This window comes from Falco peregrinus, unplaced genomic scaffold, assembly GCF_023634155.1.
Source record: "Falco peregrinus isolate bFalPer1 unplaced genomic scaffold, bFalPer1.pri scaffold_29, whole genome shotgun sequence".
NCBI classification, from domain to species: domain Eukaryota; kingdom Metazoa; phylum Chordata; class Aves; order Falconiformes; family Falconidae; genus Falco; species Falco peregrinus.
Genome location: NW_026599598.1, coordinates 2,091,525 through 2,116,464, shown reverse-complemented (window position 1 = coordinate 2,116,464; position 24,940 = coordinate 2,091,525). Strand labels below are relative to the sequence as shown.

The 24,940-nt window shown below is 47.0% G+C and overlaps 2 protein-coding genes across 2 annotated transcripts in view; one reads left to right on the top strand and one right to left on the bottom strand.

Annotated features, from left to right (window-relative positions):
* The first annotated feature begins 3,272 nt into the window (after window positions 1–3,272).
* On the top strand, window positions 3,273–5,312 carry LOC129783331 (crossover junction endonuclease EME1-like). The gene is made up of 3 exons (XM_055793319.1): window positions 3,273–3,904; window positions 4,274–4,463; window positions 4,823–5,312. The coding sequence occupies exons 1-3, from the start codon at window positions 3,831–3,833 to the stop codon at window positions 4,991–4,993; spliced, it is 435 nt and encodes a 144-aa protein (XP_055649294.1). The 5' UTR covers window positions 3,273–3,830; the 3' UTR covers window positions 4,994–5,312.
* LOC129783325 (uncharacterized) overlaps window positions 5,118–24,940 on the bottom strand; it is a 41,017-nt gene continuing 21,194 nt past the window's right edge. The window contains exons 5-10 of the mRNA XM_055793312.1: window positions 13,124–13,224; window positions 11,987–12,095; window positions 11,113–11,235; window positions 10,325–10,392; window positions 8,574–9,868; window positions 5,118–7,529 (exon numbers count right to left, since the gene is read on the bottom strand). Coding sequence (XP_055649287.1) covers window positions 9,662–9,868; window positions 10,325–10,392; window positions 11,113–11,235; window positions 11,987–12,095; window positions 13,124–13,224 — 608 coding nt within the window. The 3' untranslated portion in view covers window positions 5,118–7,529; window positions 8,574–9,661. The remainder of the gene's footprint in view (window positions 7,530–8,573; window positions 9,869–10,324; window positions 10,393–11,112; window positions 11,236–11,986; window positions 12,096–13,123; window positions 13,225–24,940) is intronic.

The window sequence follows — 24,940 nt, the reverse complement described above, 5'->3', positions numbered from 1 at the left end:
CACTAAGAGCAGTTGCTGGGGACATTTCCACTCCATGTGTTTTGGCCCACAATAATATATCTTTTAACTGAAGCCCACCTAAAGTAATTCCACGCTTCTCTAATACTAATTTCCACATTGATAGCACCATGGTATCTTCTTTAGATAACTTACTCCCCATGTTGTCCCTGGTGGCTCACCTTACCGGTGTCACTTTCTCCTGGGATCTTGCAGCCGCTCGCTGCGCTACTACTGGGATCATATAGGCACATCGGGGTCACCAAATGTGGTGATGCAAGTCGAGGTGGATTGAAAAGAAACACTATGTCTGCGTGGCTGGGTTCGGACAAAAATGGCCTTTATTGTTTATACAAACTATTTATATATCTTAGACAAGTGCAGGTGTTAGATCCTGATAGGTTTTTGTGTCCTTCTTGCTTGCTATTTGCTGTTGCTGTAGGTGCCCGTATGCTGCGGTTCTAAGTTCCGATTCTTCACACCCTGTTTACATACCTGACAATTTGTGGCTGTCTTGAAAGGTACACGGCTAAGTCTTTGAAGTCAACTAACTTGTCTGCAGACCCGCTGCAGACCCCAACATATAGGTACATCAGTGACAAAAGGGAGATGGGAAAATGCAGGCCCTCTCTGGAAGGAAATGGGAAACCTGGTTACCCAGGACATGGAGAAGGCCGAGGTACTTGATGACTTTTTTGCCTCAGTCTTCACAGGCAAATGCTGCAGCCCCACAGCCCAAGTCACAGAAGGCAAAAGCAGGGACGGGGAGAATACAGAACCACCCACTGTAAAAGATCAGGTTCAAGACCATCTACGGAATCTGAAGGTGCACAAGTCCATGAGACCTGATGAGATGCATCCATGGGTCCAGAGGGAAACGGCGGATGAAGCGGCTAAGCCACTGTCCATCGTGCTTGAGGAGGCAGTCCAGTGAAGTTCCCACTACACAGGAAAAGGGGAAGAGAACCCTCATTTTTAAAGAGGGAAGAAGGAAGCCCTGAGGAACTACAGGCTGGTCAGCCTCACCTCTGTGCCTGGCAAGATCATGGAGCAGATCCTCCTGGAAACTGTGCTAAGGCACATGGAAAATAAGATGATGATTGATGACAGAACACATGGATTCACTCAGGGCAAATCGTGCCCGACAAATGTGGTGGCCTTCTGTGACAGGGGTTACAGCACTGGTGGACAAAGTAAGAGCTACTAATGAATTTGTGCAAAGCTTTTGACACTGGTCCCGCATGACATCTTTGTCTCTTAACGGGAGAGACTTAGATTTGACAGGTTGTCCACTTGGTGGATAAGGAATAGGCTGGACAGTCGTACCCGAGAGTTGCAGTCAACAGCTCAATGTCCAAGCGGAGGTCGCTGTTCGGACCAGTGCTGTTTAGCGTCTGTGTCGGCAACATGGGCACTGGGATTGAGTGCACCCCTAGCAAACCTGCCGATGACACGAAGCTGTGGTGCAGCTGACATGCTCAAAGGAAGGCTTGCCATCCAGAGGGACCTTGGCAGGCTTAAAAGGTGGGCCCCTGCAAACCTCATGAAGCACAACAAGGCCACGTGCAAGGTCCTGCATGTTGGCTGGGGCAATCCCAAGCACATTTACAAGCTGGGCAGAGAACGGATTGAGAGCAGTCTTGAAAAAGATTTGAGGGTGTTGGTTGATGAGAAGTTCAGCATGACCCAGCAATGTGTGTTTGTAGCCCAGCAAACCAACCAAATCCTGGGCTGCATAAAAAGAAGCATGGCCAGTAAGGCAAGCAGGTGATCCTCCTTCCCTGCTCTGCTCTTGTGAGACCCCCCCTGTGCAGTACTGCATTCAGCTCTGGGGTCCCCAACATAGAGAGGGCATGGACCTGTTGGAGCTAGTCCAGAGGAGGCCGCAAAGATGCTCAGAGGGCTGGAACACCTCTCCTAGGAAGACAGGCCAAGAGAGGTGGCGTTGTTCAGCCTGGAGAAGAGACGGATCTGGGGAGACCTTAGAACAGCCTTCCACTGCCTAAAGGGGCCAGCAAGAAAGCTCACGGGGGACTTGTTACAAGGGCATGTAGTGATAGGACAAGGGGGAACGGCTTTAAACTGAAAGAGGGGAGATGTAGGTTAGATACTAGAAAGAGATTCTTCACTAGGAGAGGGGTGAGGCACTGGAACAGGTTGCCCAGAAAAGCTGTGGATGCCCCATCCCTGGCAGTGCCCAAGGCCAGGCTGGACGGGGCTTGGAGCACCCTGGGCTAGTGGAAGGTGTCCTTGCCCAGGGCAGGGGGGGAACGGGGTGATCTTTAGGGTCCCTTCCAACCCAAACCATTCTATGATATTATATATATATATATATATATAATTGCTATTCTGAACATACTAATAAAAGCATTTTCTGCAAATTCTTGAGTTACAATCAGGACAAGTCAAGGAGAAAGAAAAAAAAAAATCAGTTGTTACAGACACTGATTTTCTCTGGAACATAAATATCATCCACACCACAAACTCCTTCCTTATACAAAAGACAGTAACAGAAAACACCGGTTTTCTTATCAATAAGTCTGAGCCTCTCATGAACTTCTGTTAAAAATGACTGAGACATAATTAGCTCTTCTTAAAAAAATAAATCTCTTCAGTACCTCCTTTCATGCAGTTAGTAGCAAATCCAATTTTTCTGCCTCCCTCTATTGAGCCCCTAAGCAGCAGGTTAGTATGCAACAGTGGCGATCATCACATTCATGTTGCCTTAACCTGAATAAAACCACTGCATTCATTTAATAGCACTTAAATTACCAGAGATACTCAGAGAGCTAGAAATACCATTGTGAAAAGGATAATTGCTCTACAAGGAAACATTAACTTCAAGAGCTTAATGGGTAAGTAAAAAAAAGGCTCTGAGACTTGAAAAAATACAGGGAAGTAGGAAAAGATGAACGATAACTACAGTTTCATATACACAAATTGTACAAAATTATAGTCCAATTCCCTTTTGTCAAAACAAACCTTCAACAGCTTGATTCCTGGGTTACAGTTTGTGCTGCATGAAAGAAGTCTGCTAGAGAAAAAACGAACCTCAAAGCATCAGACATGGGCAAAACCAGCTGTCTAGAGCAAACTGGGACAGAGAGCTCGTAACTTGACTTAAGTCACATTGGAAATCAGTGGAAAAATCTTCAAGGATTTGATGCCCCACGGAAAAAAAAAAAAAAAGCCACGAGGATATTTGTTTACATTAATTCCTTGTAGCAAAGACTGGAGACCAAGGGGTGATCCCACACAGAACTATTCCCCTATTATACAGAAACACAAGTAAAGGCCCCTCCAGCCTGTCACCCCAGTGACCACTGGGGAATACCTGTGAATGAGTTCCCAGTCTTACTTTACTCTTCTTGGGTTTCTCAGAATTCAGTCAAAAAAGAAACCACCACAGGCGGCAGCAAGTGTAAACCAAGAAGAGGAACAGGGAAGCCTGAGAAATCCGGGAATAACCAGAAAGGATGTGGAAGAAGTAAGTACCTGTAAAACAGGCATGCAGCCATCATCTCTTCTTTGAACACTGTTCCAAGAAATGGGCTACACGAAATGAGAGCTTGCCACTGAAGAGCTGTGGCAGCTGGAATGTCACTAAACCAGTATTAACCAGCAGGAGGCACACCACCCCCTAAATACTTCAGTCCCTTAAATTAACTGTTCCCAAAATGGGGAGAGAGTGGCTGGTCTTATCCTGTAACAAGAAGCTGTGACCCTTTTTTGTTTCAGACAAGAGTGCTGTTTGGTGTGACAAGATTAATTGTTCCTTTCGTGGTTTACAGGCTTTAGTGGATCTGCAGGTGTCCAAACAAGTCCAAATCCAGATGTTTGAGAGCTGGGAGGAGCTTGGAGAATTTGTCACCATGTTCACAAAAGCTGTAGCTGAAGCACCATTCAGGTGAGCAGTCAGATGAGGTTTGGCCATGTCTTCGTAGAGGCTGCACTTTCACAGTTACTGGAGGGAAGAGCAGCTACGTGGCTGTACTTCAGGACAACAATTTTTAACTGGTTGACAGAAAGGGAATTCTCTCATGTCAACGTACCACTTTGTGTGCATGTTGGCTTGTGTCAGGATGGCTCCCAAGTACAGGATTGTTTCCCTTTTCAGGAGGAAATCTGGGTCTCAAGCAAGGAAACTGGTAATGCATGTAAAGAAAATAGGGTCAGACTTTCATCATTTGACGCCAATGCAATGACAGATGCAGGGATAGGGTTTTCTTCATAGCCTCATTGTCTTACTTGCTTTCCCATTCTCTGTTCTCCCTAGGCGAGCAAAAGAGGAGACGGACTTCCCTTTCTACTCGGGTCCGGGGTGCTGTGGAGGGCCGAAGGTGGATCATGTTGTAAATGGTCTCTTGCAAGTTTGGAAGAGGCAGTTAGAACAAATTAGGCAGGTCAACTTTGCGATGGCTGAGGCTATTGCAGCTGCCTTCCCTTCTCCACAGCTTCTGTACCAGGTGAGATTGCCTCAGGAATACAGAGTACTGTGCGCAGACAGCCAACAAATGTAAGGCGTGGAAGAAATAATGTAACTGGTATTTGACATGATGATTCTGTGGGAGATGTTTAGTAAGGCAGCAAAGGAACGGATGCCTTGGCACCCGTTGCTTTTGGCTGTACAGAGCAGGCTCCTGAGGGAGCACTACTAGTTTCACATCAGCCTGTCAGCTCACAAAAGAGACCTGGTGAGGGAGGGACCAGGTGAAAAATTATGTTGTGAAAGGGTAGAGCAGTCACAGGTGCCTAGCTTTGATTATTTTTTTTTGAGCAATGTATCCAAATGGATGACACTGTTGTTCCTTTTTGTTGATTTTAGGCCTACAGCAGATTAACCTCGGAGACGGAGCGGGAAAACCTGCTGGTGAACATCCCTTCGTGCAGTGGTGCTGGCAGGACCTTCCAGGCAGTTAGACCATACCTCTCCCGACAAATCTATCAGCAGACCACTTCCTACAACCCTTCTCTCTATTTGAATTACAATCCATAGCCCCAGGGAATGAGGCTGTTACAGTTTGACTGGTTTAGGTATTCAGTTTTGTTCTGGGAAGAAACGCTTAGATAATTAAGTTATTGTGCCAAGTTCAAGTTTAAAGTTCAAGGTCCACGTTAAGTTCAAGGTCCAAGTTCAAGACTTTATTGTAGCAGAAGAAGGTTGGATGAAATTGTTGAACGGCTGGAGTCTGCAGAAGAAAGGTGGTGAACATCATCAGAACATGAATTGGACACTGTTTATAGCATTGATAATTCCTTCTATTTCATAAACAATTTTGAATAATTAACTTTGCTTTGTAACATGTTGTCTTGAATATAGACAGGTATGCCATGTGTTGAATACTTTCTACTGCTAGCCTAAACTGCAAGTAGTTACCTTCTCCCTCCAGTGTGAGAAATTCTAATGCTCAAGCAACATGGTGCTGCGCCCCCCAGCACCTGCTCGAGTGAGGTGGAAGAACTTTACCTCACAAAATAAGACTCTCAGTTTTCCACTGTGGCAGATGGGAATGAGTAAGACCAATTTTCAGATATAAGTTTAGACTGCCTTGATTCAGTCTCCAGATGGCTTAATCTATTGAGGGTCTTGAAATCTGGTTGTATGTGCTGGAATTATGAGGTCTAAACAGTTGGCAGAAAAAGCTTTCTTTTACTTAGACTGGGGAACGTGCTTGCCTGTCCACAAAGCCATTAGCACTTGTGGACAGGCACACAAGGGCAGTTGAGGTCTGCAGCAGCAGCACTTACAGAGATGAGTGCCCAGAGTGAATTAAGCTTCCAGTGTGTGGAAGTTACCCCTTGGAACCACGATGCCTCTGAAGAAAAAAGCAGGTATTTGGCGGGAGCCCTTGCCTGGCCAGTAGCACGCTTCTGACCTGAACTGGTAAATCTTATTAGCCTGGCATTTGCAAGCTTAAGACGGCAAAGCAACAGATGCTGGCAGGAATGTCTGCAGAGAGGAAATATTGCTTTGAATGTTGTTTGCCATTTTTCTGAGCATTTCTGGAGAGTTAAGCAAGGAACTTTTAAAGAATGTGACGAGTTAAATACCAAAAGCAAAGCCTAAAGCTGTTTCAAGGAAGCTCAGAAAACAACACAAGCTGCTAAGCCAGAGGCAGGCAGCCCTTCCCTCCTCTGATTCATGCTGTCGCTTTTTTCTGTGATACTTGGGGAATCACAGTTTTACCATTAGGTTACAAAAAGGTGACAGCTTACTGCCTTGATGACCTTGGGATGAAATGCTACAGGCTGTTTCCTTGTGGCACTGCTCTTAGCAGCAACAATCCCAGGTATCAGATGGGAGGCAGCAATTCTGGTAACTAATGAAGGATGTCTCAGTGGAGTCTGTCGCACGGATATTCTCTGAAACCTCCGCTTCACATTATGCGTACGCTGCATTTTAGTGCTCACAAAGCTCTTACGGATATGACAGACCTCGGGATTTCTCTGAACTATAAATTCATTTGTGCAGGTGAGTTTTCTTTAGGTGCAAACCACCAAACCCCCCAGCCTTCCCAACAGCTTCCCCCAGCAAAGCCCTGGCCTGTCTGCTCCTGTGCTGCTGCCACAGTGCCACCCAGTGCTGCCTGCCGCGGCTGCAGCTGCTTTGTCAGCACTAGCTGGTTAAAATAATGATTTCTAACTCCACTTCACGTACTCTGAAATAATTTTTGACAGTTTCTGAAATACCCGAGTGAAAATGCGTTAGCAACATAAACATCCAGTTCAGACAAACTGCTGTGAAAACTGTTGTATTGAAAATTCAGCTCCTTTCAACAGTGCATCAGCTTCTGCACTGCAACATATGGATGTGCAGCCACCCTGCACACTTGTAATTGGTCCTGGAGTAGGCCTTAATATATTACTCCCGTACAGCTGTATCACCAATTTTAGAACAAAGAGAAATGAGAGCAAGGAATGGATATGTATTAAAACCCTCCTACCTCCAGGATAGAGCTATAGGCACCCAGATAACGCAAGGCCTGGTTTTTTCCACTCATACAGATCGGTAGCTTTCTGTGTCTCACCATCTAGGTAAACATCCCATGGAAGTAAGAAGTGTTAACAAGTTTCGGTTAACGTGGGCAAATCATGGGAGTTACAGGCCAACTGCGAAACATGCATGGCAAAGATGATCTGAACAATACCTCTGCTCTGGGTGGAGTGGAGCAACAAACCAATGCTGACTGATTAAAAGCAGTTTCATCAGAACGCAATTCCATAGGAATTCTGCCTGTGCAGATGGTGGAAGGAGATGCTGATGAAGTAAGTGCCTGTCCAGGACAATCACTGCTGTGAGTTCTGTTGTAGCATATTTTGCAGGGTTTTATGGTTTTGAAGAGCGGCTACCACATCCTCGTAGCGAGTGTTCATGCTGATGCACAGGGGTTGACGTTGCAGCTCTGTCAGCTTGCAGGCGGCCAAAGTACAGAGGATGCAGAACAGCACGAAAAGCAGGACTCTCAGCGCCGACCGCGACCAGGAGTGCTTGTGCCGGGGTGGCTGAGCAGGACGAGAACTGGAGGCGGGATCTGTAATGAAAGCGTTTACAGGACAGAGAACGTGAGGAATAAATCAAGTATCTTTTTAATAGTCTACATTCAGAAACAAGCTGTTCGGGTGAGATACTTCAGCCTGTGCTGCAGCTGTCTTTTGTCATGAATTTTCATCACTTAACTGTTCAGTAAGTAGATGTGCAGCATCTGTTTAGGATGAAAAGTTTCAAATTTAGTTTCACGGTCAGCACAGAAGAAGGTGTAAAGCACCTTTGTGGAACACAAGACCTGGTTTTGCACATATAGGTCAGTACACTTAAAAAGAAATGAGTGGAGGTACGTTCTCCTTAGGAACAGCTGAACTTTCTTGTAGCTCAGCAGTTCACCAGGAACACAAATTAAGGGGGAAAGGGCACACCAGCAGCGCTTATTAGAAGTCTAAGGCCGCGAGGCAGGGCAGAGCTGCTGCTGAAAGGGCAGGCCCTTTGGATCATCCGCGCGGTGCAAGCCCAAGCTGGGAATGTTCTTCTTAGATCTGTATGGCTTCCATAGTTTTTTGGTCCCTTCTCCCTGCATGACACCTCCAGGATGCTCCTCAGTAAGTGTTTATGGCTTAGTTATAAGCAGGAGGCTTTGCCTGTTATGACATTTCGGATTTGCACTCCTGCAATAGAACAGAGACAAGCGAGTGCATCTGCCAAGCCAGTCCTGCGGCAGCGTCCCAAGAGCCTCCTGTCGAACAAAGAGCCCTTACTGACTAAAGCAAAACAGAGACATTTGAAACCCTGAGCACAGCACTAAAGGTTCACTGATTTACCTGGATCTGGAGCTCTTGAAGTTGTACCATAACATCTGGCATAGTCAGCACTTGCTGCTCGGTGTTTGGAGCTGTAACTAACGATACCTGCCCTGAAACCAGAGCACTGAGGGCACAGGAGAGTAAGGCCCCAAAGATGAGCAGTGGATGAACTACAGCAGGGGCTCTTCCACAATATCCCTGTGCCACTCCTGTCACTCATTACCGGGGAGAAAGTTAGTTTATTTTGGCAGAGCTGGGCTAGCAACAGCCCAGAGGCTCACCTGCTGCTGTGCAGTGAGACTCTGTCAAAACCTGGGTAGAAAGCCAGGTTTGTAGGTGCTTGTATACACCCCAGTAATCGATCCTTGGTCAAAGGCAGGCAAGCAGCAGTCCTCTCGTAACAGAAATCAGGGCTTTTCTGGCCTTGTGACTAGCAGCAAGTCCTTGAAGGGGAACAGGGAAGAGCAGGAACCCAGCACAGAGAGTGTGAGGGGGCAGCGGGGGGAATGTGCCTCTCCAGTGGCTTTTTGCCCTGCTGTGTTGCAAAAGCAGTGTAAGCACTCACCTCATCTAGCCAGCAGCCTGCTGCTCTGAGGACTGCAGGAATTTCGGTTCAGGCTGGTGGCAGTTGTGAGCCTTGTCACCCGCTCTGTAAGAAGAGGTGGGATAATCTCCTGGTTATTGCTGATCCACTGTGATGTTCTTCCTCTCTCCTCAATAGACGCCGCCTCCCTATGAGCATGCTTTGAGACACCCTCCAGCTTTCTCAGGAACAGTAATGAGCTCAGAGACCCTGGACAGATGTGGCGTGTCAGACCCATTCCAGGCCCCTCTCAGCTACCAAACTCAGTGAAACACAGCCGTGTGAGGCCTCGGCCTCAGCACGCTGCTTCCACCCATGGTGTCAGGGACAGAAGTGCCTGTGGCATCGTTCTGGTCTGCAGGGAACGGCCAAATGTCAGACCTTCACCCAGATTCACACTCAGCCGAGACACAGGCAAGTCAGACCCCAGGCAGCGGTGCCGTCCCTCCTGCAGCACAAGGACAAGCATGGAGCCAACGCCAGCTCTCTAGCTCTGAGCGGAGCAACCAGGGGTGCCTGTTCGCTCTTCTCTGGCAAACGTGCTGTGACCAAAGGAGACAGACCAGCTGCTTGCTTTGACAAAGGGGACAAAGCCAAGGTGAAGGTCTGCTCAGCCAGAGTGATCCCAGTGCCTGAACACTGACCACACATGCTTTAGGAGCAAGAAAAGGAAGTCCTACACTGGTATCTTCGGAGCTAGAATATTATTGTCCTCTCATGCCAGTCCAGCTGTGGTGGTCTGTCCCAGTCGCTCCTTCCCATCCCTCCCTACATGAGGCAGGAAGCTCAGAGCATGGTGACGAGTTTAAAGCTTCCTACTTCTGTGACAGGGATAACATTGATAAAGGCTTTATAAAGAACCGCTCCTTTGGGTAGACAACAGATCGCTTCCCTGCTCTCACTGCTGCGGGGCAGAGGTACGTAGACCTCTTTGGTGTATCTCACAATCCCATCCTCCAGGGCATACAGAGTCTTGTTACGGCCCATCCCCACCTGGAAGAGGATGAGGACTGTTAGAAAGGGAAGGCTGGAGGTCCACCTCTAAAGAAGATCTGATCATTGGTCTGCCTTGCTGGATATCCTGCCTTCGACAGCATCTGTTGCTTTGTATTTCAAAATAAAACCACGCTATTTGCTTCCAGCAATCCATATGCAAAAGTGCTCATTACAAGGGAGGAGATACCGATTCCACCCTGAAGCACAAGCACACAGTTAGGTTACAGAAGCGTTCTGGGATTTCCAGAACTTTCAGACCTTTCCTGAGTCACATGGGCACAGGTGTGAGCGGGCTCTGTGACTAAGAAATACCAGGCAATGAAACCCAGCTTCAGGTTGATATAGAATATAAGAGCATTAAGAACAAGCTTGAAAGAGAGGAGGCACTGAAGACAGCACTCTGTTGTGGGCTGCTGTTTCTGAGAACAAATGAAGAGATACAAAACCACTTACATGAGCCCCTGGATGCCAGCGCATCAACCGCTGCGTAGCCAGAATGTTGCCCGCATGCACAAATTCACCTGCAACAGAGTGACAGAGTCAGACTGCAGAGCAATGGAGCTCCCTGAAGCCCTGGCAGAACACAAACGGTTCCAAAGCCCAGCTTTCTGTGGGAATTTTCTAAGAAATAATTACTTCAATTGCTAAAAGCATATAAACAAAAATGCTCTTAGGGGGAAATGAAAGGCAATTGATAGACCATGGCAAAAAGCAATCCTAGGCTTTGAAAAGATTACTTCTAGGGGACAAGGCATTTTCTGGTTGCTGAAGGCATTTGTTTTATTACCTTTCCCATTGATGTTTTCATCAGCAAAGCTAATAATTATTAAGCACTTGGCTGCAAGAATCTGTACTTTGGCTTCTGCTCAGCCTCATAATTCTCCCCTTTGTAAACATCTAAAATGCCCAGCTTTTCACCGCAGTGTGGGGGGAAAGTAGGTGTCCCACAGTGTGCCCTCCTCCCAGGCGCTCCAGAGAGGCAAAGTCAGAACCAAAGGAGGTTTTCTGCAGGCAAGTTCAGCTGGCCGCTCGCAGGCCCATCTGGGAGGGAGGCTGCTCACCCTGCCCTCCTGCCGGTGGCTACCCTTCATCACCAGGTTTCACTGAAGCTTCCCTTTCCTTTCTCTTGGAAGCTGCCCTGGCCACCTCCTCCTGAAATAACAACTGACACCAGCACCAGGGGAGAAGCTGCGAAGAACCCAATGAAGTGCAAATAAGACTCAGCAGACGCTCAGACCTACCATCTACTTTTTTAAATCCATAGCGCTTGCCAGGGCTGCGGCCACCTACATTTTTGTAGCTGCCTCCAGTTTTCTTAGAAGCACACCTGACGGCAACCAGGCTTGTCTGGGGAGTAGTTAAAACTAGGTTTGGAGGAAGAAAAACAACATCAGCTGAAAAAAACTATTCTTTTTTCAGGTTTAAAGGCTAACAGTTAAGACAGGCTTTAAAACTAAAGGCAAAAGAAAGCCCAGGGACCGGGGGGAGGAGAAGTACTTCTAAGATAAACCATAATTAGACTACCATGGCCTAAGTCCCCAGCAAAGAGGCCACATCTCAAGTACAGTTACTGCCCAGGGAGGAATAAAACACTCGGCAACGATGTTAAAGGATATGCACAAATTCATGTTTCAGCAAGGCCTTGTCAAACGAGGTACAGATGTTACTGGTTGCTGTGGATTGGCCTTATATTGCTTTGAAAAAAGACAAGTTGTGATCTCTGTTTCAGTTTCCCCTTCGACTGAATGGCATTTACTTAGTAATATTTTGAAATCTTACAAATGAGAAGACTCCAATTCAAGACAATATATAAGCACGTATTCAAGTGGGCACTAGTGATACAGCCAGGAGCGGTGTGAGGAGTGTCAAGGATTACAGAGCCCTGGGAGTAGTGGTAAGGGACTCTGGGGAGCTGTCACAGTCCACGCAGTGGACTCATGATGGTTTGTTAACTATCATCTCGAAGCGCAAAAATCAAGGCGACCACGCCAAGGGGTTATGCTTCAATTAAACAGCACAATTTTATTGTTTTCCCGTAAAGCGGCGTGCGATAGGTAGAAAGACAAAGTGAATAAAAGGTAAAGTAAAAAGGAAAGGAAAGAGGATTATAGCTACCACCACGGGTCCAAGGCGTCCCTATGGTCCCAGGTCCAGGCAGTGTCCCACCGGTCCTTCTGATCGTCGTGATCCTTGGTGGGGAAGATCTCCAAAGTTCAGTTGCTAAGAAGGCATCTTTTTATGCCAAGCAACAGGCCCTGCTCCTCCTCTGGTCCACGGATTGTTGCCAGCCTTCGCCTTCTCCAGCCAGGTTATCATGCATGTCCAGAGAAGAGTGCCCGAGGCGCGGTTTTCCTTAGAGGCGGGTAGCTTCAGACAGGAGGCGTGTTTTTGTATTGTTTTCTGGTTCGTTGTTATGACCACGGTTGTGATCCATCTTCCGAGTTATGTGGCCTTATTGTAGTTGTTCCCTTCAATCCCAGGTGGCAGGGAGCGGCACAGTACTCCTCGTACTGTGCAGTTCTCCTTCCCAGGGTCTTTGTGTCTTGGTGTCCATGAGGACCACGTTCCACCTCCAGGTCTGTGTTGGCAATGTTGAGACAATATTGTTCTCTTTAGACCGACTCTTACAGGCATCCAGTTCCCCAAGGCATCACACAGAAAGCTGCAAGGGCCTCGCTCCTGGTAACAGCTCCCTGAATCCAGGTGCTCCTGCCCAGGTCAGAGGCTCCAGCCTGCTCTGTGTATCTGTCGGGATGGCTTTTTGATGGCAGCTGGGTGGGCTCTACCCAGCTCCTTTCCTCTTTGAAGCAGAGATGAGACGTCGTCCAGAGAGGTTTTGGCTGGCTGCTGCAGGAACGACACCTTTGCACTGACTCGCATCCAAGGGGATGTGGGGAGATTACAAAAGTGTGCAATCTCCTACCAGCAAAGAAAGAAGGAAGAAAATGAAATTAACAAAATTTTCCCCTGTATTTCTAGTTTTAGGGCGTTAATGTCTGTTGGACTCTGCTGTTGCTCAGAGTGCAATTTATGAAGAATAGTTGCCTGGCAAAGGTTTTAAGCTCCTGGGGTTGCTCAGATCACCCAAATGTACCGCCTGTCTGCTTTGTGTTGATGTTCTGAAAACTGCAGCTGCTTGGGGCAGTGAAATCTTCCCAACCCCCTGCTCCTGGCAGCCAGCGCCGAGCCTGTGCTCACACTCTGAGGTTGAAGCAGTCTGTATTTTCCTTCTGAACGTGTGGCAGTGCTTACGCAGGGGCTGAGGAAGGAGATTTGAGGGGCTGTGATCATGCAGGCCAGGCTAATTGCTGCCAGCTTCCTCGGTAGCAGCTCTGGGATCTTCTCAAAGATTCCTTCTCAAAGGATTTTCTTGGGTGTCAGTGCAGATGGCAGTATCGGAGGGCAGTCCACTGTATGCCACTAAGTGATGTGCATCATCTTTGCCTTGCAGCAAGCAGTTCAGAAATCAAATTCCATGATGTCTCTTGAAGATCTTTCAAAACCAGATCCATATTAATTCGCACCAGTCCTGACCACAAGCACATCGCAGCACATCTCATATGGTACATCTTTGTCCTCTCCAGAAAGGCCACATGAGATTGCAAGGGCACCGCTCCACCTCTCCTTACGTGTTCCTTACAGACGTACCAGCTGTTGGGGTTTGAGTTTGTTGCTCTAATAGTGATGGTCAGGGAAGAGGAAGAGGAGGGTGCATTTTGCCTTGATTTCATTTTTTCTTTTCCCATCCACTGGGTTTGTCATGACACTTGGGCTGGCAGAGTGAGCAGTAGCTGGCAAGAGGTTCAGCATCATGCAGGGCAGCTGTTCCTGCTGCTGAGATGGATGCAGGGCTGCCTCAGGAGCCAGGCACAGGTGAGGATGCTTGGACTCCCTGCTCTCCAATTTCATAGTTCATTTAGATGCACAGACACGAGAGGGGGATTACTGCAAAGCCAGCCCTTGTCACTCCTGACTGCAGAATCATGATGGGAAATAGAAATCTCTGAACCCTGAACTGCCTCATACTGAAACCTTCTCAGGGTGGAGGACCTGGAGGTATTCCCTGTTCTGCCTCTTCTGGGGCAAGCTCTTGAAGGGAGGGTGTTTTTGGTGTTTTGGGTTTTGGTTTTTTGGGTTTTTTTTTTTAGAAGATAAAGATTTTGAATATTATGCTAGGGATTTGGCTGCAGCTGGATCTTAAATGTTTTTGGGAGCAAGAGCTGACTTATTTAGAGCACAAGTCTGGCATGTGAGCAGGCGGGAAGGGTGAGCTGTGGCCAGCCCCCCAGGGGGATCAGGGGACCTTTGCTGAGCTGCTTCTGCCTTGCAGAGCAGGGGCTGGGAGCTGTTGGTGCATGTCTTGGGGCGGGGGTGAAGGTGCAGTAAGGAAAAAGCTGCTTAAACTGAAAGACTGTGTTCATAAACGAGTGAGTAGGTGACAGTTTAAAGGTCCCTGGGGACTTTCGCCTAGCAGAGCAGCAGCTCAGAGGAGGCTGTAGGGATCAAGCCTGAGCTGTTCTGGGGACTGAGGTTGATGTATTTACAGAAGCCGCTGTGCAGCATGGGGTTTGTGCTGTAGCAGTCCTCTGAACCAGTTTGCTTGGTGGGGGCGGCCACTGTTTCACCCCCCGTGGGCTTTTTCCTAAAGGCTCCACAGGATGGCCTGGCCTCTGCCAGATCCTTGTAGGTGTGTGCCAGCGTTGTGTCTTGGCTCGCAGGCAGCCTCTGCGGGTCAGTGCTGGGCTTAGCCCAAGCAGGAGTTTGCTCAGGGGCTGCAGAATCCTTACCTCCAATGACCTCATCTAATAACTAGTGTGAGCTATCCTTATGGTAGTTGGGAGTTCTATATGTCAACACACACGTTATCCTGTGTTTTGCTGATGAAAGGGAGCAGGGGCTGCAATAAATGCTGCCAAGGTCAAGACACCTCTCTGAAGCCTCCAGCCAGGATCCTTGCAGTCAAGCCCAGCTCCACCACAAGCTGGAGATGCTCACAGGGAGCTTTGCTGGAAAGGCTCTGCGGTCCCAACTGCCAGCAGTGCTACCGCAGAAATGAGTGGCATCATCCCTGGCTGAGACAGGCAGCTGTTTTACTGAGACAAGCATTAGTTTTATGTTACGTCCATGCTCTCAGACAGTGGATTTTCTACCTGTGACTGCCAAAACGTCAGTCTTTGAGGGAAGCAGGGGAAGTGAGGAAAACAGCTCAAGTTTTAAGGCAGCAAAGACAGAATCCCATTCAGCCTGTCTTGGGAAGTGTTTACCTTTAAAGCTAGTGTGATACACCTGTAGAAAGTACAAGGCAACAAAACAAATGCACAAAGTTTTCTCCTCAGTGATAATCTAACCACCAAAAAGGGAGTTCTCCACTTCAAAGTGTGACTGCTCAGGCTGGGGAAGTGCAGATAAAACTGAAGCTGGTTATAACAATGTGACTCATATTTCCTCTAACGGCTGCTTCCGATTTCAGGTCCTGTTTTCCCTGGAAAGCAAGTAGAGTTTTGTTTCTTTTGAACAGAATAGATTTGGAGGATGCCAGAACATTTTTCATTTGACCGTTTTCTATGGCATTTAAATGTGCAGGCAACGCTGTTGGTCAGTGGAAGAAGCTTCACCACCACAGCTGGTGACCGAAGCACTTGGGGCTTGATGCGCTTTGGCAGGGTTTTTGGCTCTGTCGTTGACTTGCTGCCTGCGGTGGGCTTGTGCATTGGGAAGAAATCTTGGATTGGGAGTGAGCTGTGGAGCTGGAGGGAGACCCAGGGTATCTGAACACTGGGGTGATGTGGACTGAGACTCAAGCTGTTATGGGCTGCAGTTTCACACATGTTGGTGTGCTCCTCATCGAGTGTGGGTTTATGGGTCTGTTCCTCCTGAACCATGGTGAGTGAAGCTCTACTGAGCCAAAAGCCTGCTGGTTTGAAGATAACAGCTCAAAGCTGTCGTACCAGCAAGTCTTTCTGCTTTTGGAACGATGGTGTTTGGAAGGGGTTATGGGGTCTTCCCTATGGCCAGAGTTGCAGTCTCTCTCACCTGCTTGCTCTGTCCTCTCCACAGGTCACTGGGTAGGGACAAGGGGAACAAGAGGCACAAGGCAAACTGCACCTGAGCTGGAAGGTTGCTTTGGCCTGTCCTTTGCAAGAAGGTGGGTGTTGGAGGTGGAGGTGAGGCCTGCGACCAGATGTCCCCATTGCCCTCGCTGAAGAGCAGAGCCCTTGCAGAAGCAGGGTGGTGATGGTGCTCGGCAGTGGTAGAAGCTCCCCCCCTGAAGCCTGCTGATTTTGGAAGTATGCTACTGTTTTAAATTGCTGTTTCCTGTGGAAATATTCCTCCTGACTCTTGAGCTGCCAAAGGAGTGACTGCATTACCGTGAACCTCTGCTGTAGCCAGTGGAGTGATAAAATGATCTGGTTCTCCCCTTGGCCTTCTCATACTCACTGTAGAATGATCAAAGTGGAGCAGGAGCAGAGCTGTGTGCTCTGTGACTGCTGTTAGTTCCTGGTACTGATGCTAGATACATCTGCTAGATGAGGTGCTTTAAACAAACATCAGAGGTACTGCGCGAAGCCTGATGAATCTGTGCTGCTGAGGTTTTGCTGTATTGACACTGGGATAAAAATGAAAGTTAAACACAAAAAAAGTGCTGTAGCTGGAATTTTTGAATAGCTTGTTTGCAGTCCGGTTAGCTGGAAATTTGTGGAAATTGGGTTTTGCAGCAGAAAGCCACGAGATGAAGTATTTGTGTGTTTAGGATCATGTTGCAGGAAAGTCTTTAAGCAGATGAAGCTGTTTTGATGATGCCTTTCCAGGGGAGAGAAGTTCTGTAGCATCCAGCAAAGATTACAACTCTTAACCCCTCTTCTCCTGGTCACCACAATCCTACCCGTTAACACTGATCCAGCAGGTACACAACAGCTCTGTGACGCCTTGCTGTCTCTAAAGCAGCACAGTTTTGGGGGGATGCCACAATGCATTGCATAGCTAAGACTTTGATATGCCCAGTGGGGACTGAAATGGATGTAGTCTCTGGACTGAGCATCTGCTTTGGATTTAAATGGGAATTTTGCCTTGCCTTGAGTCATATGTGTACTGCTTGTGATGGTTTATGGCTTGGCGATAAATGTGTTACAGGATGATACTGGGTCCCTGGCTGTGACCAGGATCCCACTAAGGTGGCCCTAGTAGCAAGATGAAATGAGATAATCCTTCCTCTGCAGCCACGTGGGACTTGCTGTGACTGAGACTTCCTGAGGAGAGCATCTGAGAGTGAATCACTCGGAAAAGGCTTTGGGAGTGGGGGGTGAGGGGGTGGAAATCAAACCAGGTAAATGTAATGCCAGACTCCTGGAAGGTGGCAGGAATATGAAGGCACTTCATTTAAAGACATGTGTCAATTGGCATCTCTGCATGCGCTGTCATCTGCTTGGTGTGCTTCTTGAGCAAAAATTGCTCGGTTGGAAAACTTATCAAAAAGAATGTCAGAATGAGTTGCTGACGTTTTGTTTTTTTAAATGAAGTTGTCTCACCCCACGATATGCACAGGGGTGAAAGCATGGCTGGGCTTTATAAAATATTGTAGCTGGTTCCCGACAAATATGAAAAGATTCATGAAATCATGAGACTCTTGGAAACCACAAACTATTTAGCAGGTAGTTAATAACTTCAAATTTGTCTCTGTTTTTCCTTTTTTTTTTTTCCTTTTTAGTAAGACAGCCTCTGTTTGTAAGAATAAGAACTTCTGTCCCTTCCAAAATTCGTGGCTTTTTAAAATCTCTGTTTTCATGAACTGTGGATGTTTTCCATAACGTCTACGAATATTTCACTTTAACTCCTCAGCACACTTTTGGTGGGCACTCACCCTACGAGCGCTCTGGCTCACCCACCTGTAGATACCCCCTCTCTGGGTGCTGCACACTCAAAACAAGGGGAACAACCATTGTTATTCAAGGAGCTCTCAGGGGTTCAACATCTCTAATGTGCTGTAGCACTCAACATGCTGCACAGGTTTTTAGCTACCTCATGGTGATTAGCAGTCCAGAAAATCCCCTCAAACCAATTAAATAATGTGCACCTGACTGAAGGCTGCTGCAGGCTCCAGGGGTTGCTTCAGTACAAAGCCTTGTTGGTCTTACAGGTGGTTTAGTTGTTTCACTGGTTTCAGTTGTTGAATGCATTTACATTTGGCTGTATTAAAGTTTCATTTAAAGGTGAGCTCTCGGGCTAGTGGGGGACAAGCAGTGTGGAAAGGAGAATCTGCTGATTTTCACATCCACCCCAGCACACTCATCTTTTGTCACTGTTCTGCCCTGGGAGATGGTTAGTAAGAAGAAATCTTCACTGCTTCAGTTCACATGACTACAAGCACAGTGAAGACGAAGGTTTGGGGCCTCAGCAGAGCCTTGTTCAGGAACATCCACAAGTGCTTTTTCGGGAAGTGGCACCTGGTGGTGTGTGCAGTGACTCATCTCACTCTGGGTTGGACAGATGTTCCAAAAATTAAGTGCTGAGTTATCTGAACTCTTGCAGCCGGGCTGAAAGAGCAGTTACAGTTGACAGGGTTTTAAACAGGTACTTGCTTTCTCTCTATTCTGCAGACATCCTGTAAATGATTTAATTCATTATTTTTCAACTCAAACGGGAATTGCTTTTTGTGGCTTTATCAAAGCTGCTATTGCTAGTAGTAACAGCACCAATATTTCCTCCTGTAAGTGCTCCCCCATCTCTGGGTCAAGGTTGTAAAATATGTGCCATGGTTTTTCTGGTCCCTGAATTATTGCATGTGCTTCCAATGTCTTGATGCAGGGTTACAGTGCCCAACCTCCCCCGTGGGTAAATCGGCTGTTACAACCCGAGCTGGCCGTGCGCAATGGAGCAGCAGTTGACAATGCAGTAGGTGTCATTACCAGTAAGTATCCAAACTTGTTAAATCTCACTGTCTTTCTCTTGCTTCCTGCTTCCTGCTTCCTGTTCTTGCTTCCTGCCTGTAATAAGATTTTTTCCAAAGAAGAGGCTGACAGTGGGGCTCGGCTGTTAACTTCCTATGTGAGTGCTGCGGCTGCCTCACTAACCTGCTTGTGATCAATGGGAATGAACTCGGCACTTCCAAAAAGCATTACTTTGACTTTGTGTAGGCTCACCAGCTTCTTAGGCAGCTTGTTTTAAAGGATCTGAGCTTTGCTTTCTACGTAGGTCTCTTGTGGACCTTGTGCAGTGTGGGATCACAAAGATGGGGAATCAGCTGGGCAAGGAAAAAGCGGTTTCCCTTTCCCTGGGCTTCTTGGAACAATTTTTAACCTTGTGACTTTTATTAATGAATTCTATTGTCATGCAAGAAGACAGGGAGGGGGTAGAATGATCTCATCTGAGGCATCTCTTTCCAAATTCTTCATCCTCTGGGCAAATTGAAGCAAAACAAACCATGAGGGCAGAGCTTTGCATAATAATGTAAGCCAGGAAGTTCAGAAGAGAGAGCTCTTAAGAAATGTACCTGCTCTCTTCCAGGTTTGCCTTGGTGCTGGTATGTGTTTGGTTGGGTGGCTTTCTCCACCTGCCTGAGAGGAACCTATGTGGGCACCACAATGCCAGTTCCTCTGCATCTGTTCAGAGTATGTGTTGGGGATTGACCAGAACGTTGGTTGGATCTGGAACTGATGGACATCCCCGGTGCTGGAGGACCTTGGCATGGTGTGTCCCACTCTGGCTTTCCTACCTGCTGGCCATGTTACTGCCATGTTTTGCTGCTGGTCCCTGCCCTCCGTGGTGTCAGCGGGAAGCTGTGCACAAGGCACTGGCACGGATGCACCCCGACAAGCCCTGTGTAAGGAGTTGCTTTGATGCAATCAAGCAACTTGTCAGGGTTATGTCTGTGGAAATATCAATCGATCTGGGGTCAGTTTGGTGTCACACATATGCACGTGACTGTCGGGCTCCTCTCTGAGCACAGAGGCAGAAGCATTACAGGCTCCTTTGTTCTGGAGATCAAACAGGCCTGAACCAGAGCATCCAGAGACTGGTTGGTATTTAATGTGTCTATGTTTGTAGTGTCCCCATGTTACAGCCCTGGGGCACGCCATCCTCGGTGTATTCCCCTGCCCAGAACCACATCTGCAGGAACGGACCCAGAAGGAAGAATTCCCCAGTAAAATGGGAAATATCAGGAAGTTTAATGGCTCCTTTATTAGGAAGTTCCTCCCCTGAGCCTCCTGGCTGTGTTATCTGAGTAAGGACCTGCAGCTGGGCTGGTTCTGAGTTTACAAACACCTTGGGGTCACTGTGGTGGTGTGAGGGGACCTGGGGGGTGCTCCCTGTCCTGGTGTTCTTTGGGTGAGGGAAAAGCAGAATTTTGCCCTGATGTCTGGCCTTTGCAGACCTGTTACTCCTCCATTTCTGGTGGCTCTCCAGAGCTACCCTACACAGACAAGGGCAGTGAGGCTGGGAGGGGGAAACGTGTCCTTCACTCCCAGGAGTGGGACCAGCAACTTTGCCCTCCTGCCACCTCCTTGGGCACGGGGTGACTTGTCTTGGCTTTGAAGCAGTTCTTAAAAGACAAAGATGTGGGAAGGCCAGTATGAATCACAACAGGCTTAAATGACCCTGCAACAGTGGATCCTGCTGAAGGAGAACCACTAGGCTGGTGATGCCAGGTCCCCCAGGGTGGTGGAGCCTATGCCTCACTGGCCTGTGTCATTTGCAGGGGTCTTTTGGCTCAGCTGGAGCAGGGAGGGATTTGTAACCTAAAATACTGTTGCAGCACCAACTAGTAAGCTGCAACAAGGCTTTTTACCATTGGTCAGATTCTACTGTCTGTGCTGTTTCTCATTCCTCCAGAGGTCAGGCCACACTACTCCTCCTCAGTGCTATTTAACTACTTAACAGGAACGAGCTACAACTGCACATTGTCCATGTCAGTCAACCCACTGCCTTCGCGGCAAGGCCACAGCTGTGTATTATCGATGCTAATCAACCCTCTGCCTTCATTCCTCTACAAACACTGGAGCAGGGTGGAAATCCCCACCATCTGTGCAGCAGGGCTACCTGTAGCTCCCAGCAGCATCCCACTGAGTGCGGGGGGAGGGTTCTCAGCCATTGATCCGTTTTCCCAGAGGGGAATTGGTGACAGATGTGATGCAATCCTGTGATCCTCTGTAGCACATCAATGAGGCAGAGGCAGGTTTTCCCTATTTCCATGTTTTCCAAAGCACCGTGATGTCTCTTGTCTGCCTGATGTGCTGAGATCTGCTGGTGTAGCGCGCTCTCCAGGGCTTCTTGGAGCAGCCCTATCTCCGCCGCTCTCACGCGGTGGTTCATGCCATGTGGTTCTGTAATTGCTGCTGGAGGTTTGGTGGAGAGATGCCCAGACTGGGGATTGCTTTTTAGATGATGACTTGTCAGATTTAAAAAGCTTTGATGCATGTGCCGTTAGGGTTGTTAATGAGCTTTTCTCTTAGAACAAAGGATCATGCTCTCCGCTCCTTCTTCCAAAATATTTGGTACGATGGTCACAAACGTAACAAACTTTAAAATAATACACAAAAATTGTGTGGTAACTTGAGGTAGAAAGTTCTGGAGGACGTAACTTTTCTGCGCTGGGATGGGTCATTTTGATTATTCTGGACTGAGAAAAATGTCAGTTGTACAGATCTTATCTACCGAGGAGCCAGAGAAATAGAGGAAGGAAATGGAAGTTGAGGTAATTGAAAAGGCTGGAGATGGAGTTGTGGTAAGGGGAATACCCTAAACATGTATTAGAAACCTGAAACTCGCCTCTGCTTTGAGCAGCATGTCGCTTCTCCTTCAGCTGTCCTGGGCAATTAATTTTGCACAATCAACCTCTTCCCTTCGTTCCTCCCCTTATCTATGGGGTTGAACTGTGGGAGACCCCTGAGAGCAGCTCCAGCCCTGCAGCTTTTACCCCAGTTTCTCCTTCTGGAGCTGCAGAAGAGGGTGGGTGAATACTTTGCTTCTGGCTTTCCATGGAAAATAAATGTGAGACACTGAAATAATAGACCAGAGGCAGCCATCATGTGAGACAGATCTCTCCTGTGTTGCACAACTGGCAAGACTTCAGCTAAAAAATATTTCCTTGCTGCTGTCATGCTTGCTAACATGTGATGTGTCAATAAGTGAGTGTCCTGAGAGACTGGCCTGTAGTGTGCCAGCATCTGACTATGCCTTACAGAAGAAAAACATGCTATGGAGGGAAACGTTCAGTGTCAGAGGAACTAGTGGGAGTTGTCAGAGAGCCCCAGTTAAGGCAAATGGAGTCAGAAAAAAAATCTGTGTCCTTGGCAAGAACTGGACTTTGGTATGAAAAGATCAGTTGAGAACAAGAAAAGATCTGTTGAGAATAACTAGAATTTGTTTGGATAAATATGTCAAAGTCATCTTTTGTGCTGGGCAGGCAAGACAAGCTATGCTCTAATGAGGAAGCCTTTGGTTGCAAACCAAAAAATCCGCACATACTGAGTTATATGGCTGTTGATTTTGCACAAGTGGTCTATCATAAGCCACTAAACCATCAGGGCATAGACTTGTGAAGAGCTAAAGCTCAGACCTCTTGGGCATCTTGGCCTCCGAGTCAGGCAGTGGCTCCTCTGGGGTGCAGCTCTACGTCTTCTGCTACATGATCCTTTTTGCCTCATGCCAATGGGCTTTGGACAGCGGCACCCTGAGCAGAGTAGGTTACTGCTGGTCAAAGGGGTCCCATGGGAGCCCCACTGCCCAGCATCAGCCTGGATCTTCTCTCCTATTTGGATACCAGAAAGACATCCCACAGCAAGCGTAGGGTCCCTTGCTGGCAGAATGCAAACTGTAGGACTAGTACTTTGGGGTGCACTAGCTACAGCCTTTTTTTGCCTGTAGGTAGCCCCTGAAGGAAGGATGGGGTGATTTACTTGGTGTTTAGCCTCGAGTAGGACAAAGATCATCTTACTGCAAGATAGACGTCATCCTGCAGGTTTTACACTGCAGCTCAGCCTGAAGTAGTTTGTGCTCTCAAATGTCTAGTGCTCAGACAGATTATGTCAATAAAAATCTTGTTTAAATATTTCCTCTGAATGATTAGAAAAACTCAACAGTCCCATTGTCTGAATTTGGTTATCTTTCCAAATGAAATGCATCCTTATGCAGCTCCTGAATGTGACTCTTCAACCAGACTCAAAATGCAATCAAACAAGTCATGGGGAATGCAGTGTCATTTTACTGAATTGAATACCTTTAGTTTTAATTGCAGGGAGAATGGCTTTATCAATGTTGTATACAAAATCAAGCTCTTCTGATGTTTGTTTCCTTTTACCATGAGAAAGTTGGACTCGGAGGTGATTTCCCATTGTGGCAGGTGTGTGTTGAGTGGCTCATGTATACACCAGCTCTTGGGAGCCTGGGCTAAAAACAAAAGGTCTAAACGCCTTTTTTTTTTTTTTTTTATCCCTTCCCCTGCACTTAATCAAAGCAGAAGGATGTAGAAGAAAGTGTTCCGTAGGGATTTTTACTGCCTCTGTGAGTCAAAAATCTCAATAGTTGGCATAAGCCAGCTGCTACTGACCAGGAAATGTGCTCCTCTCATTGCTTGCTCCCTTGTAAATGATTTCTTTAGATTTGTAGCAACAATAAAAAAAAAAAAAAAGTAGCTTTCCTGTCATCTGTACAAGAACGTTTTTGAACGTAAATATTGACCTTCTATGTAAGAAGCATGAACAAATATTACTAAACGCGACATGACACATCTGATGACGTGAAGCATCCTTATCCCATTGTCTTGAAACATGATGGGAGAAGCAGAATCCTTAAATCTTACAAACTTCTATTTAGATGATATTTCAAATAATTTTGCTGACAAGTTGATGATTAAAGAGGCAATGGATTCCCCTCACCATGTGGAAGTTGACATTGTGGAAGCTTCCTGAGGTCTCTTTGGGCAGCGTTGCATTTGGTTCCCATGACATGTGCTAGCTGGGAACCCACCTCACTTTGGATGTTCTCTGGTGTATACCTGGTCCAAGAGCTGAGGGTGGTCTGTGTCCGTCAGCAGTGTCTGAATAAGCAACTGTGCTGTTTAGGGTTGGGGAATGACATGCTGGTGGCATGTGCGAGTGAGTGGTTCAGGTGAAGTTGCTTAAAGAATAGCTATCAAAGGTATGAGTGGAATAGTTTTAATAAGAGTTTGTGGGAGTGCAACTTCACAAAGTTCGATGGCAAAGTTCACTCTATTAGTTATGATATGGATAGAACACACAAAGAAAAATCACATTAAAAATCAATTTAGAATTAAGCCAAAATGATTTCTGCAGGGATCAAAGATGCAAGGGGTAAGGGAGACCCTACCATTGAGTCCTGAGGTTTAGAGAGGGACCCCCTTGCTTTCTAAACTCTTTGATAGTGTTTAGGCATGGCTAGATCCAATCTTAGTCTCAGACTTGGTCAATGATTTATGGCTAATGGAAAAGATAGAAAGAGTAGGACAAAAAAATAGACCCTTCTGTTGAGTCCTAAGGTTCAGAATGGACCCCCTTGCTTTCTAAGCTCTTTGGAGTTTAGGTGTGGCTAGATCCAATCCTAGTCTGACTTGGACAATGGTTTATGTCTAAAGGAATATAAGGGGTAAGGGAAATAATTCTGTTGGTCCACTCTGAACCTAGTGACTCCCTTGCTTTCTAAACTCTTTGATAGTGTTTAGGAGCAGCTACATCCAATCCTAGCCTTGGGCTTGGACAACAGGTTGTATCTAAGGTACAGAGAGTGAAGGTTTATTCACAGTTCATGGTTGATCACAAAATTGTAACAGCACTTCATCATCAATTAATTTAACATTGGCAAAATGATTCAATAGGAGTTACTTCAATTATAACAGGTTTATTTACAGATCTGAAATTATAACATTTATACTGTATTTTGGTGATGAGGTATCTAAATCAATTTGCACATGCGCACAAAACCAAAGGGTTAGGGGTACAGAGATCCATGTATGAGGGTATACCTCTTAAAAGCTCCCCTCAGCTTCAGTGAAGTAGTCACATCCAGTGCCTTTGCATTTCCCAATGAGCACAGGGATGAGCTTCAAGAAGCTGGGGT

Bases quoted from the DNA above. Each gene is read 5' to 3' on its own strand.
- LOC129783331 (XM_055793319.1), top strand. From the start codon at position 3,831: ATGTTTGAGAGCTGGGAGGAGCTTGGAGAATTTGTCACCATGTTCACA. The intron at 3,905-4,273 runs GTGAGCAGTCAG...TGTTCTCCCTAG, and splicing joins GTAGCTGAAGCACCATTCAG to GCGAGCAAAAGAGGAGACGG. The intron at 4,464-4,822 runs GTGAGATTGCCT...TGTTGATTTTAG, and splicing joins CTCCACAGCTTCTGTACCAG to GCCTACAGCAGATTAACCTC.